General features: G+C 31.7%; 1 protein-coding gene across 1 annotated transcript in view; it reads left to right on the top strand.

Moving 5' to 3' along the window:
- Positions 1–5,432, top strand: part of LOC110099372 (probable thimet oligopeptidase) — a 93,786-nt gene extending 88,354 nt beyond the window's left edge. The window contains exon 17 of the mRNA XM_020826491.2: positions 5,204–5,432. Coding sequence (XP_020682150.1) covers positions 5,204–5,332 — 129 coding nt within the window. The 3' untranslated portion in view covers positions 5,333–5,432. The remainder of the gene's footprint in view (positions 1–5,203) is intronic.
- The last annotated feature ends 8,396 nt before the right edge of the window (positions 5,433–13,828 follow it).

The following is a 13,828-nucleotide window of genomic DNA, read 5'->3' as shown; positions in this document are numbered from 1 at the left end:
TACTTACTACTTCTGCCACACTCTTCTTCATTCCTGGCCACCAAAACACTTCCTTTAAGTCATGATACATTTTGTTACTGTCTGGATGAATGGTATAATTTGAATAATGAGCTTCCTGAAGGATTTCTTTCCTTAAAGTCTCCAACATTTGGAATACATAATCTACCCTTATAACGCAGCAATCCTTCACCATCAAGCTCAAATTCTTTATTGTGTCATGCACTAACCATATCCAATATCTTCTTAAAATATGCATCCTATGGCAAAGCTTCTCGTACTGTGTCTTTCAATGTTGATTGGATAATCATTTGATTTAACCTTACAATTTCTGCATCATTGGGCTGAACCACTAAAATTTCTAAAATTTCCAAATTCTTTATCAATTCCTGTTGCTCTGTAATCACCCAATTTGCACTATCAGAATTCTTCCTGCTCAAGGCATCTGCAATCATATTAGCTTTACCTAGATGATACTGAATGTCCAACTCATAATCCTTAATGAGTTCTAGTCATTTTCTCTGTCTTAAATTCAATTCTTTCTGTATGAAAATATACTTCAAGCTATGGTGATTAGTAAAAAACTTTACACCTTACCTCGTATAAGTAATGCCTCAAGATCTTTAAGGCAAAAATCACTGCAGCTAATTCTAGATCATGGGTTAGATAATTCCTTTCATGATTTTTCAATTGCCTAGAAGCATAGGCATTGATTCCTCCATTTTGCATAAGTACACAACCCAATCCTTTATGTGAGGCATCACTATAGAGTTGAAATCCATCTGACCCTGAAGGAATAGTCAGCACTAGAGCAGTCATCAAACAATGTTTTAATCTCTGAAAATCATCTTCACACTGAGCTGTCCATTCAAACTTCATTATTTTCATAGTCAATCTGGATAGTGGCATAGCAATCTGCAAAAACCCCTCAACAAATCTTTTGTAATAGCCACCTAAACCTAAAAAGCTCCTGACATCTGTCACTATAGCTGGTCGAGGCCAATCTGTTATTGCTTGCACCTTATGCTGATCCACAGAAATCATTCCATTATTGATCACATGTCCCAGAAAGTTCACTCTTCAGCCAGAATTCGTACTTGGAGAACTTATCATACAATTCATTTCCTCTCAATGCCTATAACACAGGCCTTAAGTGATTTGTATGCATTTCTTCATCTGGGGAGTAAACCAGAATATCATTTATGAACACAATCACGAATAGACCTAAAAATGACTTAAAGTTTTTATTCATGAGGTTCATAAACACAGTAGGGACATTTGTAAGACCAAAAGGCATCACCACAAATTCATAATGCCCATATATGATACTGAAGGCTGTCTTTGCTATATCTTCTTCTCGAATCCTGAGCTGATGGTACCTAGACCTAAAGTCAATCTTTGGAAACACTGAAGCACCTTCTAACTGATTAAACAGATCATCTATCGTTGGGAGATGATATTTATTTCTCACGGTTAGCTTGTTCAATTCTTTGTAATCTATACAGAGCCTTAAGTTTCTATTCTTCTTCTTTACGAACAGTACAGGAACACCCCAAGGGGAGGTACTAGGCCTGATGAATCTCTTATTCAGTAACTCTTGCAATTGATCTTTCAATTCCTTCAGTTCTTTTATTGTCATTTTGTAAGGGGCTTTAGCAACAGGTTTAGATCTTGTCACCAATTTAATAGAGAAATCTATTTATCTACTTGGAGTTAAGTCAGGTAAATAGTCTGCGAACACTTCTGGATATTCCTGAACAATTGGAATATCTTTCAGCTCTCTTTCTACATTCTTCTCCTCCTTAACATAAGCTAAGAAGACTTCATATCCTTTCCTCAATAATTGATAAGTGTTTAAGGATGAAATCATAATAACTGTTATTTCTCTATCTCCTTGAAATATAAATTCCTTCATTCCTGGCATTTGAAATCTAACATTCTTCTTGTTACAATCTATAGGCACGAAATGACAAGATAATCAATTCATGCCTAAGATTGTATCAAATTCAGACAATGGCAAAACAGTCAAATCTGCTTCTAAGTTCTCATCACTTATCCTCAAATCCGCATGACATCTCTTATTAGTTTCCATTTGATTTCATTTGACATTATAACTGACAACGGTTTCAACATAATTGTAGGAAGCAAACTTGCAGATCTAATAAACTCCTCTGAAATAAAGGAGTGTGATGCTCCAGTATCAAGAATACTCTAACAGGTTTGTTACACATTAAGATTGCCCATAATCACATAAAAGTCATAACATTCATTATAAACATGACATTCATTTTTCATCCATATCATATAAGATTTTCATTGACAATTAATTAAATCACATACCTGTAACAATATCAGGAGACCCTTTAGCTTCTTGTTGGGACAATCCATATATTCGAGACTGAACATTCTGATGAGTTTGACCTTAAGAAGGAACAGATGTTGTAGACTATACAGTTCTTGGTCTGCCAGCTGTCATCTGAGTATTATTGCCTGTCCTGACCTCTGTAACATATTTATATCCCAGAAGAGGGCAAGACTTTGTCATATGTCTAGGCTGATGACACCATTAGCAAGTATTAGTGTCATAGAGACACTCTCCCTTATGCATCCTTTCACACTTATTGCATACTGTAGCAGCTGAAGCACTGCTGTCAGAATTGTTGGATCTGAGCTTCTTTCAAGTAGACACTCCAGACTGAGAAGACTGATCAGACTGAGTGGGCTTTGACCTGCCCTCAATCTTTCTTTTCTGGAAGTCCCTCCTCCTCCGAGTCGCCTGTAAGTCCATCTTGATCCTTGCTCTTTCCATCAAAGTAGAATAGTCTTCAATTTCAAAAGGTATAAGAGGATACCTTATTATATCTTTTAGTCCAGACAGGAAGTGGTGAAACTTCTCTTCAGCATAGTATACCAACACAAATATGTTAAACATTGCACGAAAGCATTGAATCATCACACAAATGTCTTATGCGAACATATAGATAATACAAGAATGCATTGTGCATACACACCATGCAAGATGTAAATGCAATAATGCATTATGCAAATATGTTACAACATACGAATGCATCATGAGTATAGGTTAATCAACATGCATATGTCTCACACGAATGCATTATATATAGTGTGTAAATACATTACATAATTCGTGCAAGCATGCTAATATTAAGGTCCAAGAATGCTGCGTGGGTCAGATATTCAAGCTCCATCCTCCTCATTCAAATGACTGGAGTTGACATGACTTGAATTAGCAAGCGAATGTCTAAACATAAATCCACTGGGATATTCAATATTAAAGTTCATATTAGGCCTTCAAAGGCTCTTTAAATAAAACTCATCATAAAATACAATCTCTCGATTTTAGCATTCGCATAATAATTGATTGTTGAACTTGATCCTCTGTTAGCAAGCGAACAGAGTTTATAAGGTTCAAATAACTAAAACTTTAATCTCAAATGATGGTCGTATTGAATGTTTATCTTAGTCGGAGGGAACTCTACCCTTTTAAATGCTGCCAAATGTCTATAAATACAAGCGCTTTCAAATGACTATAACATCATCCCCGATGATGGCCGTGTTGACAAAAAAATTCAACCGAAGGGGACCCTACATTTCAAAATACTCATGAACCCTAATGTAAATACAAATCTTGTAAAGTGATTGCAAAATCATCTTGATGATGATTGTGTTGAAGGTTAATCTCAACTGAAGGGGATCATATCTTTTTAAATGCCCCCAAATCTCAATATCAATAATTAAGCTCAAATTTCAATGAAAGTTCAAAACATAAAAATCACTGAAACCTAAGATATTCAAAATGAAATAAATCATCTAATAACTTAAAACAAAAATTCATATATCCTTTACAATAGTTTGTCAAGCGGATGAATTTGGAAATCAGTTCAGCTCACAAAGAGCTAATGTCCAGTTGAGAATATCAGCAGGATTTACTTTCAATCCATCTCTTGCTAGTAAGGATTTGGCATGTATTCTCTAACTGATGGTTTCGCCGCCAAATGATATCACAAGTAAATGATTAGATCAAGGCCCTCTAATTGTGTGGTTTTGCCACCAAATGACACCACTAAATTTTAGTCAGGGCCAGAGCTCGTATGCTCCCCAACGGTTTTAAAACATTGAGTAATGAATTAATATGATATTATTGATTGGGCGCAAAGCCCTTTGTTAGCTCAGGTGAACTCAAATATATCCCCTTAGGCAAACATTCATCCCAAGTCTACATGGTACACTTGGACGACGCAACCTATGACTGCCAACAAGGATCCTTCGGCCAGGTTGGATTGACTATCTCATTTGATTAAGTAGGGCTATGATAACCCGGGACGATGGAACCATGAGATCTTGATCGGTTTCATCACTATACCCCCAACCAATCCGCTTTAAGTGCACAGTGATAAAATTTCAATTTTCAATGTCAAATTCTGTTGTTGCTATACACTGGGTACTAAGTGCCTATTTCAACGACTAGCCTTAATTGAAAGTTCTCTCTTGTTATCGCGAGAGGTAATTAACTATAATAGCTTTCGCCTATAGAAAACCTAAACTCAGATCATAAAGTCTTCGCAAAATGAGGGTGAAATTTATAGGTAGTGCCTTGTCTAAAACTCGTTATTGCAAACAATTAATTTTTTCCTTAGTCGTGTTATTTTATTGTTTTGTAATGGGCGGTGTCCTAAAATCTTAATTATGTGAATCAGCAATTGTCATTTATTCTTTTTTTTTGCATGATGTCATAGTTCAATAAATGATATACTTCTATTATTTCAACTATTGATACATGCCTTTTGAAAGAAAATTGATGCATTTATCTCGTGAACAAGTCATTCTCCACTACTATAGTCAAAGAACTTAAAAGCTCAACCCTTTATATTAAAGCTTCGTTTGGGACAGCTTTTATACTGCTTTTTAAAACAATTTTTTAGTAAAATTTTTTGAAATAGAATATTTTCTGCTAGAAAGCTGTTTTAGAAAGAAGTAAGAAAGCTATACCAAATTAAGTGGGGCGGTTTTCTTAATGCTTTCTAAAGCAGTTGTCTGGTACAAAAATTTATAATTCAAGAAATTTTTGCACTAAAAAGTTGCTTTGAAAAGTTGTGAAAAGTCGTCCCAAACAAAACCTAAGATTTATTTACCTTCTAAGATTAGTAAATTATTTTTTCAAAAACCCTTTGTGATTTCTATACAGGTATTAGCGGCTGGAGGATCCAAGGAACCTTTGGATATTCTATCAGACTATCTTGGAAGAAAGCCATCCATCCAGTCGTTTATTCAAATCAAAGCCAAAAACAGTTTGCCTGTCCCAGAACTGAAATAAACTGTGAACAACAACAGTTTTTCAAGCAAATTATCGACATGCATATACTTTTTTAAATGCTTATAAATATGAAATATTTGTTGCAAACTTCACCTTCAAATTTGTTCTTGTCTTCTTTATTTTTCAGCTTTAAAAGAAAATTACTAACTGTATACTGTGTAAAGTTTTATATGAATATTCAAAAAAAAAAAAAAAATTGCAGATCTATCCATCACTTTCTTCTCAGTACCAAAATTCTTGATTCGACGCTGATTGCAAGAAGCCATCTCTTTCATATATTTAATACAGTCATCGTTGCTATCACGTTTGGATAATATTCAATATTCTTTATCTCCAATGATTTAGAGATAAAATGAATAAAACTGATCATTTTTGTTTAGATCTGGCATTTGTAATGAGCCTAAAACAGTTAAAATCAAAGCACTGAGGGGACTTTTTGTCCCCCACTCGCTTCCACCGCCCTCACTTTTTGACTTGACAAACCCAATTGGACCTCCTTGTATGCCCCACTTTTGTGATCAAGCCTGGAATCTTGTTCTTGTCAAGGAATTTCACTTTATTACAACAGTTTTATATAGGATTTATTTGGGATGTTTTTTTTACTGCTTCTTAAAATAATTTTTTAATACAAATTTATAGAAAATTATTTTAAACAGCAATAAGAAAACCGTCCCAAATAAAGTCACAATTTGACTTTTTTTTAAGAGAATAGGATTAAAATAATGTAGGGGGTGTTATTTGACATTCGAGTTGGTTCAACCCAACCTAGACATGGATGTTCTTTAGGCTAATTTTTGCAAACAATAAATAAAATGTTTTTTTAATATATAAGTTATGTATTGTTAAATATCATAAAATTTTATACATGTTAATTTGTTATATATCAGTTTGTTTGTTTATGTTTGGTTCTTTAAAGAATGTTCAATCTATTTTGGTGAATTGAGGATTCATTGTAGTAAATTGTTCTTGGCATCATGGTTCCAAGTATAAGAGTGGCATAGGGGTAAATTTGCTAGGGTTTTAGATTGCTTTTTTAGTGTTATGAAAGATTAAAGGGCAAGGGGCTTGTTTCAATGATGCAACACTAACACTTATATATGCATGCTAGTGATGGGACCCATAGACTAGAGCTTTGCATTGAAATGGATGATCATTATCATCAATAATAGTTCATATCTTTAAGCAAGAAGCATTATTAAGAGTTGGTTGACCCTTTTACTTTTTGATAAATTCATTAAATAGCTATATAGTTTATGACATGGTGACCCTTTGCTTTATGCACAAGCAACATGTGAGAAAATAGTATTTGAATCTATCTCTTAATCCCTTTGTTTGGTCACTCCAAAGATGAAAAGATGGGTAGAATGAACCTAGGAAGTAATTATTTTGTTTTTTTATCTATGTAAACTCATCATGTACTCATTATGGAATCATTGAGATTTTGTTTGAGTCGGTTTTCTTTCTTCCTCTTAAAGCAGCTTTTAAGTACAAAAAATTATTTTTGTACTTGAAAGCTGCTTTAAGAATCATAAATAAAGCCGTCCAAAACTAACGATGAATCAATTTTAATAGTTTGATAAAATTTTTAAGTGTATTTTAAGTGGTGATGAAAAAAATTATTTAAATTATTTTTTTTCATTTTTTATAAAAAGAATACAATCATCATTAAGTTATAGAAAATCATTTACTTTTGAAATTACTATATTGTCACCATCTTCATGGAATAAGTTGATTACCAATATGATCATCATTTAAATTTGGGAAGAATTTAAATTTCAATTTCACAATAAGAAAAAATATTATTTTTGTTTATAAAAAGTTTATGCTATTAATTTTTTCAATTAAGGGTGGAGCAATTAAGGAAGATATTAATAATCGCAAAAATAATTATTGAGATTTATTTTCTTTCTATTGTGGGATGACCAAAATTTTAAGTAAAAAATAAGCATGAGATGTCCTCGCCTCTCTCTCCACTTTCATTGAAGCTTTAATTCAAGAAAAATAGATTTGGCTATTTTAAAAACAAATATATTTTAAATTAAGCAAGGTAATTAGCATTTATGCCATTAAATCATGAATATTTTTTTAATTTTATTTTTTCCACTAGAAAGTTATATAATAATGTGTATTTTAGTGGTTTTAAATTTAGAGTGAGTTATATTAAGAAATTATAATGGCTGAAATATTGTAAGACCTTTGTATTTAATGAAAGGTAAACTTTGGTGTCTTCATCTTAGGTTCTTTGGTGAGTTATCTAGAAATATTATTTGACCTTTTTGATATTATTATTTTCTTTAAATTATAATGTATCTTCTCTATTCATGTTATTTTATATTTTTCTTATGGGTAGCTCACCTTGCATTTATATTAGATAGGTTGGTAATGTTTATGATAACCTATACAAGTGGAGCAACAAACAAACGAGATGATGAGCTCCTATAGATGAAAATGTATTTTCAATCTCTTAATATTGATATGATGGATAGTTTAATAACGATAATATTGTGCTAGACTTAGACTCTACTAACTTTTATGATGTGAGTCAGATATAATCCATTATATTATGATTGCAAATGAACTTAGACATTCATATATGACATATTTCTATAACTATGATAGAACATAATAAAAAACAAAGAAAAGTAGCAACTTAATATTATGATGTGATTAATATATGATATAATCACTGGTTATAAACTTAACCAATATTATATATATGTGTGTGTGTGTGTGTGTGTGTGTGTGTGTGTGAGAGAGAGAGAGAGAGAGAGAATAGATGTGGACATTTTAAAAAATATATATATTTTAAATTAAGCAAGGTAACTAGCAATTATTATTATTTTAAGGTAACTAGCAATTATGTCATTAAATCATGAATATTTTTAAATTTTATTTTTTCCACTAGAAAGTTATATAATAATGTGTATTTTAGTGGTTTTAAATTTAGAGTGAGTTATATTAAGAAATTATATTGGCTGAAATAATGTAAGACCTTCTTTGTATTTAATGAAAGGTAAACTTTGGTGTCTTCATCTTAGGTTCTTTGGTGAGTTATTTAGATATATTATTTGACCTTTTTATATTATTATTTTCTTTAAATGATAATGTACCTTTTCTATTCAAGTTATTTTATATTTTCTTATGGGTAGCCCACCTTGCACTTATATTAGATAGGTTGGTAATGTTTATGATAACCTATACAAGTGGAGCAACAAACAAATGAGATGATGAGCTCCTATAGATGAAAATGTATTTTCAATATCTTAGTATTGATATGATGGATATTTTAATAGCGATAATATTGTGCTAGACTTAGACTCTACTAACTTTTATGATGTGAGTCAGATATAATCCATTATATTATGATTGCAAATGAACTTAGACATTCATATATGACATATTTCTATAACTATGATAGAACATAATAAAAAAACAAAGAAAAGTAGCAACTTAATATTATGATGTGATTAATATATATGATATAATCATTGGTTATAAACTTGACCAATATTATATATATATGTGTGTGTGTGAGAGAGAGAGAGAGAGAGAGATTGGACACAATATTTTTGCTATGATTTCTTTAATAAATTACTTTACTTTTATGCTACTTTATTCAAGAAAATTCATATCCTAATAAATATATGTAATGCATTAAGCTAGTTTAGGATCATACTTTCAACTTTATAATAAATTCATGATTAGCATGTCATAGTAGTTTTTTTTTTTTCTTGAGTATTTGAATTATTTATTAGATTTTTTTTGCTTATAAAACTTCGTAGCTCATCAGATTATTATTTTGGTTGTTGCTATAAGCAGAGAAAATGAGAAGATTAATCATAAGTGAGGATCATGATTTGAATTTAATACCTGATTTTTTTGATAAATCATAAGAAAGATTAATCAAAACATGATCCCCACTTAAAAAATTACATATTTCAATGCTTTTATGAACTTGTAATCATCACTCCAAAGTATGCTCCCTTAGATCAACCTGAGGATTTGCAACAATATGTTACAAATTTTAAACTATAGGTGATGGTAGATTTGAAAGCTTACAAAATCTTGTTGCCAACATCCAAATATTATGAATCAAACTCTAAGCTATTAGAAATCAAGCACCACCTATTGCATACACGCAACCTTAATTTCATGCACATTACAGGAAAGAAAATTTTAATAGTAATCTGCAAAGACACCAGCAAAGTAATGAACTTGGAGCTTATGATGACCCATGTCATAAGATTAAAATTGAACATCTCCTTTAATGGTGGCAAATAAATTCCTAAATTGATTGGCCTAAATGTGTGATTTTCTTAAACATCTATATTTGTTGGATGTTAAGGAACTAAATTTGTTAAAATGGAATTAATAAGGCATGCTAAGTTTTATTGGAATAACTTGCTTTTAAACGAATAAGAAAATACTAATATTGGATAAAGTGGGGCATAAATGAAAGAATTGTTAAGATCTAAATGCTTCAATGTGCAGCTTGATAAGAAATTGTATGGTTAACAATTAAGTATAAGGTTAAGGCATAATGTAATTAAATATATAAATACCTTTGAAGATCTATTAGCTAGAATACAATGTATTAGCCAAGATTGATAGATAGCTAAAAAGTTTATGATTTCCCTTAGAATGAAAAATAAGAATAACATTCAATTGTTAGATTCATAGAGGGGATGCCTTACACTATGCACTTTTGATTGAAAATAATAATTTTGTTTCCTAATTTTAAACTTAAGGGTCTCATCATCATCACATTTTCTTTATGCCTATTATTATATCTCCTATCACATTATTTGTATTTATGACTTTTTTTTACCTTAGGGGCTCTACTTATTCACATCTTATAAATAAAAAAGAGATTATATTCTTCAAGTCTCGTAACAAAAGGTTAAATTCAAATTCAATGCATGACAAAGATCTTACTCCTGGAAAAATTAAAAATCTTGAGTATAATGATTTTGAGAAAGTTGTGGATGTTATATCATTATTTGATAATGAGTTTATTGGTATTGATAATTATTGCTTTATTATTATTTTGTCTTTATTTTTCATATAATATATTTTTGAAGATTAAAGACATAAATATTTTTTAAATGTATGTCATATGTAATGGTAGGAATAGTAGACTAGTCATTTTATGGCTGAAGTCACTATAGAAAAGTCGCATATTTCTGGCGGAAAATTTTGTAGTTTCGGGAGGATTTTGAAATTTTCCGACGAATTTCTGACGAAAATATTTTCGATGATAAATCGAGCATCGGTAAACTTTCCGTCGACAAAAAAAACGCCAAAAAACTTTTTCTGATGGAAAAATTTTCTCTGGAACTTTTTTCGGCTGAAAAGAACCGTCGGAATAAATAAAACAGTTAAAAAAAATTCTCTCTCCGGGCCTGCATCCCAGCCACTCTCGTCCTCACCCCCAGTCTAAGTGAGCCCAGCCCGCTTCCTCGCAACCCCCTTGAGCCCGCTTCCCCGTAACCCACGCCCAGCAACAACTCACGTGAGCCCGTTCCCCCGCAACCCGCATGAGCCCGCTCCCCTGCAAGTAGAGTGAGCCCGCTCCCGCAACACGCGCCCAGTGGGCGCCCAGGTGAGCCCAGCCCACTCCTGCACCCGTGTGAGCCTCTCCCACAACCCGCGCCCAGGTGCTTGTCTGCCCTAACATTCAAACCGAGGACTTCCCCCGCACCCCCTGCCCGCGCGCTTGTCCGACCACCATGATGTTTCTGCAAAATTGACTCAATAGAAAATTTTTTTTATTTATATTAAAACCTCTTATCTCCATTTATGCACTCACTAAGCTAATATGAAGATGAAGTTCCTCTATGTTATTTGAGTTAATTATGCCTCCTTTCTTTTCACAATCAAATGTTTAGTCCCAACTAAGCTTGGTAGTTATGAGGATCATATTTTTTTTTTATGTCTTCATCATACATAATGTTTTAAGCATGTTTTTATTTTTTGATAGAAATGTTATGCATCATGGTCATAGAAATCATTCTCTTTAAAAGTAAGTAATATACCATAAAATTATTATGCAAAGCTAATTATGGATGGTGTAATCTTGTTACCCTTTAGCCAAGAGAAAAAATTTGTTTTGAGAGAATATAGAATCATTGATAATGGATTAAGTTATTATATGATGATACAAGATTGTGTCTAGAGGCAATATTTACATGACTAAGCTAAGTTGCACCTATTTTACATGTAAAAGAAGAAAGATAACAATAAGAGGTTTTCTATTGACTATTTTGAGTTGAATAAGATAAAAACCTTGATTAACTATCATATGCCCATGATTATCTTCCTCTTTAACTAACTAAAAGGAATTATTCTATTATCCCAGATAGACTTATAATTAAGCTATCGTCAATTGAAGGTCAAGGAGACTAACAAAAAAGCACTCTTTTACAGTGGTCACTGAAAAGTTTTCATGATGTTGTTTTTATTTAATAATGCCCATTCAACCTTCAGGAACTTGATAAATAAAATTTTAGAACCCTATTTTTGCTAGTTTATTATAATATTTATCAGTGATGCCTTGGAATTTGGGTGAGCATGAAAACACTCTTTTACAGCAATATGATCCTTATTATGGCATTAAGTATTTTAAATTCTTTCAAAGTATGCCTTATGATTATATAATTAATTTCCTTATTTTAGCATGTTTTCAACCGTAAAATGATCTTCGGTTGGATTTATAGAAGATTATTATAATTGTTGAGTCATTGCAATCAAATATTGTAATGAAGGTGCAATGCTTTCTTGAATAGGTTGGCTATTAAATGAGAATAGTCTCAAATTTTGTTTGAAAGTTCTCACCATTATATTAGATAAGCAAGAACTTATCATGTTTTAAGTTGATAGATGTGCTCTAACATAATTTCAACATACTGAATGATTATTTGGTGATAGCATTGGTGCTCACTTTCCCAACAAGAATAGAAGAACTCTAGCTTTATAATGATCTCTCATTACTAGGGCTCAATTGTGTTTGCTTGCAAGATGATCAACCCATTGCTTTTGATTCCTAACAAGCAAATTGATAAAAGAGAATTACCTACACAAAATTTGGAGTTTATGGTAATTATATTAATTCCCAAGGTTCAAAGGAACTACCTATATGGTTTATAAAAAGTTTTTTCACTAACCATACAAAGCCTCAAGTATTCTCATGATCAAGAGAAGCTAGATTTAAGATATAAATGTTAGTTTGATTAAATAATAAATATAACTTCTAATGCCTGTAATAGAATATCATCATCAAGTTGGTTAGGAGTTTCATCATTAACACGAAGATTGTGCCTTATTAGCATAGTTGGCTCATCAAAAATATAAGAGGATGAACTTGAACTTATCAAATTGATTTAACATGTTAGAGTGGGTATGAAAAAGGATAATAATGAGCTAATATTGATCAACCTAACTTCTATATAGAATTATTGAAGTACTAGTGTTTAGAGAATGTATATGTATGCTTGGTGACTAGATGATAAGTGACAATCTACTCTAAGAAGCTTAATTTTTAAGACATATCATTCTACCATGAACCTCTAAGATGTATGAAGGCCTGAATAGCCACTTTTAATTTTGTATCCTAATGGAGGGCATAAAAGAGTTTATGAGTAAGTGGACGATAGGATCGGTAGTCTAATTTAACTTATGCGACTATAATAAAGATGAATAAAATCTAAAAAGAAAAGAGCACAAATTTGACTACATTAGTACAATAATGTTAAGCATAAAGATACATAATTTATAGTGGGGTATTTCTTAGAGATACTTGCATGAAGAGAGTGAAATGATTTAACCATATAAGGAACTCAAACCACCTTATAGATATTGGCCCAAGTTGGAATTATGCCTATCAACTTACTTTACCACCTTTTTAAACATAGTGCATTTGTTTAATATCTCAATACTTATTTTATATAATTAACTTTACTCATATGTTCTTAGCCAGCTTCAAGGAGATTGACTAGTAGAAAATGAATTGGTGAAGAAGGGTTATTTTCTTCATAAGAAAGATTAAGTGGTGATAAACATTACATAGAGAATTTTTCATCTTATGATGACTTTATTTTCCAAATTTGAATGTTTCTCCTAGGCATAACCTCATATGATTAGTTACATCTCCCACAAGGAAAAATGCTTAAAATTAAGGATAATATTTATAGGCTTTTTAATAAGAAAAGAAATTCTTAACTTTTTTGCTCATGCAATTTAGAGATTTATGATATAGTCGACCAATATTATATATATTTTTTCATCATGAGTAGCCATTGATTTATAGACATTGAAGTGAAGTGCATAAAAAGTGTCAGAGTTTCTAAGGCATTCCTAAGAGGGTCAAAGTAGTTAGTAAGTTGAGGTCTTCATAGGAGAATCAAAAGTTATTTGAGTTAACGTTGCCACTAAGAAGACTTTTCCAAGGGCCCCTTAAGGATAATCCCAAGGACCTCCTAAAAAGCATGCTGAGGTCTC

The sequence above is a fragment of the Dendrobium catenatum genome, unplaced genomic scaffold (assembly GCF_001605985.2).
Source record: "Dendrobium catenatum unplaced genomic scaffold, ASM160598v2 fragScaff_scaffold_980, whole genome shotgun sequence".
In the NCBI taxonomy this organism is placed as follows: Eukaryota; Viridiplantae; Streptophyta; class Magnoliopsida; order Asparagales; family Orchidaceae; genus Dendrobium; species Dendrobium catenatum.
The sequence above is the reverse complement of the archived record's forward strand: the minus strand, read 5'-3'. Positions and strand labels throughout refer to the sequence as shown.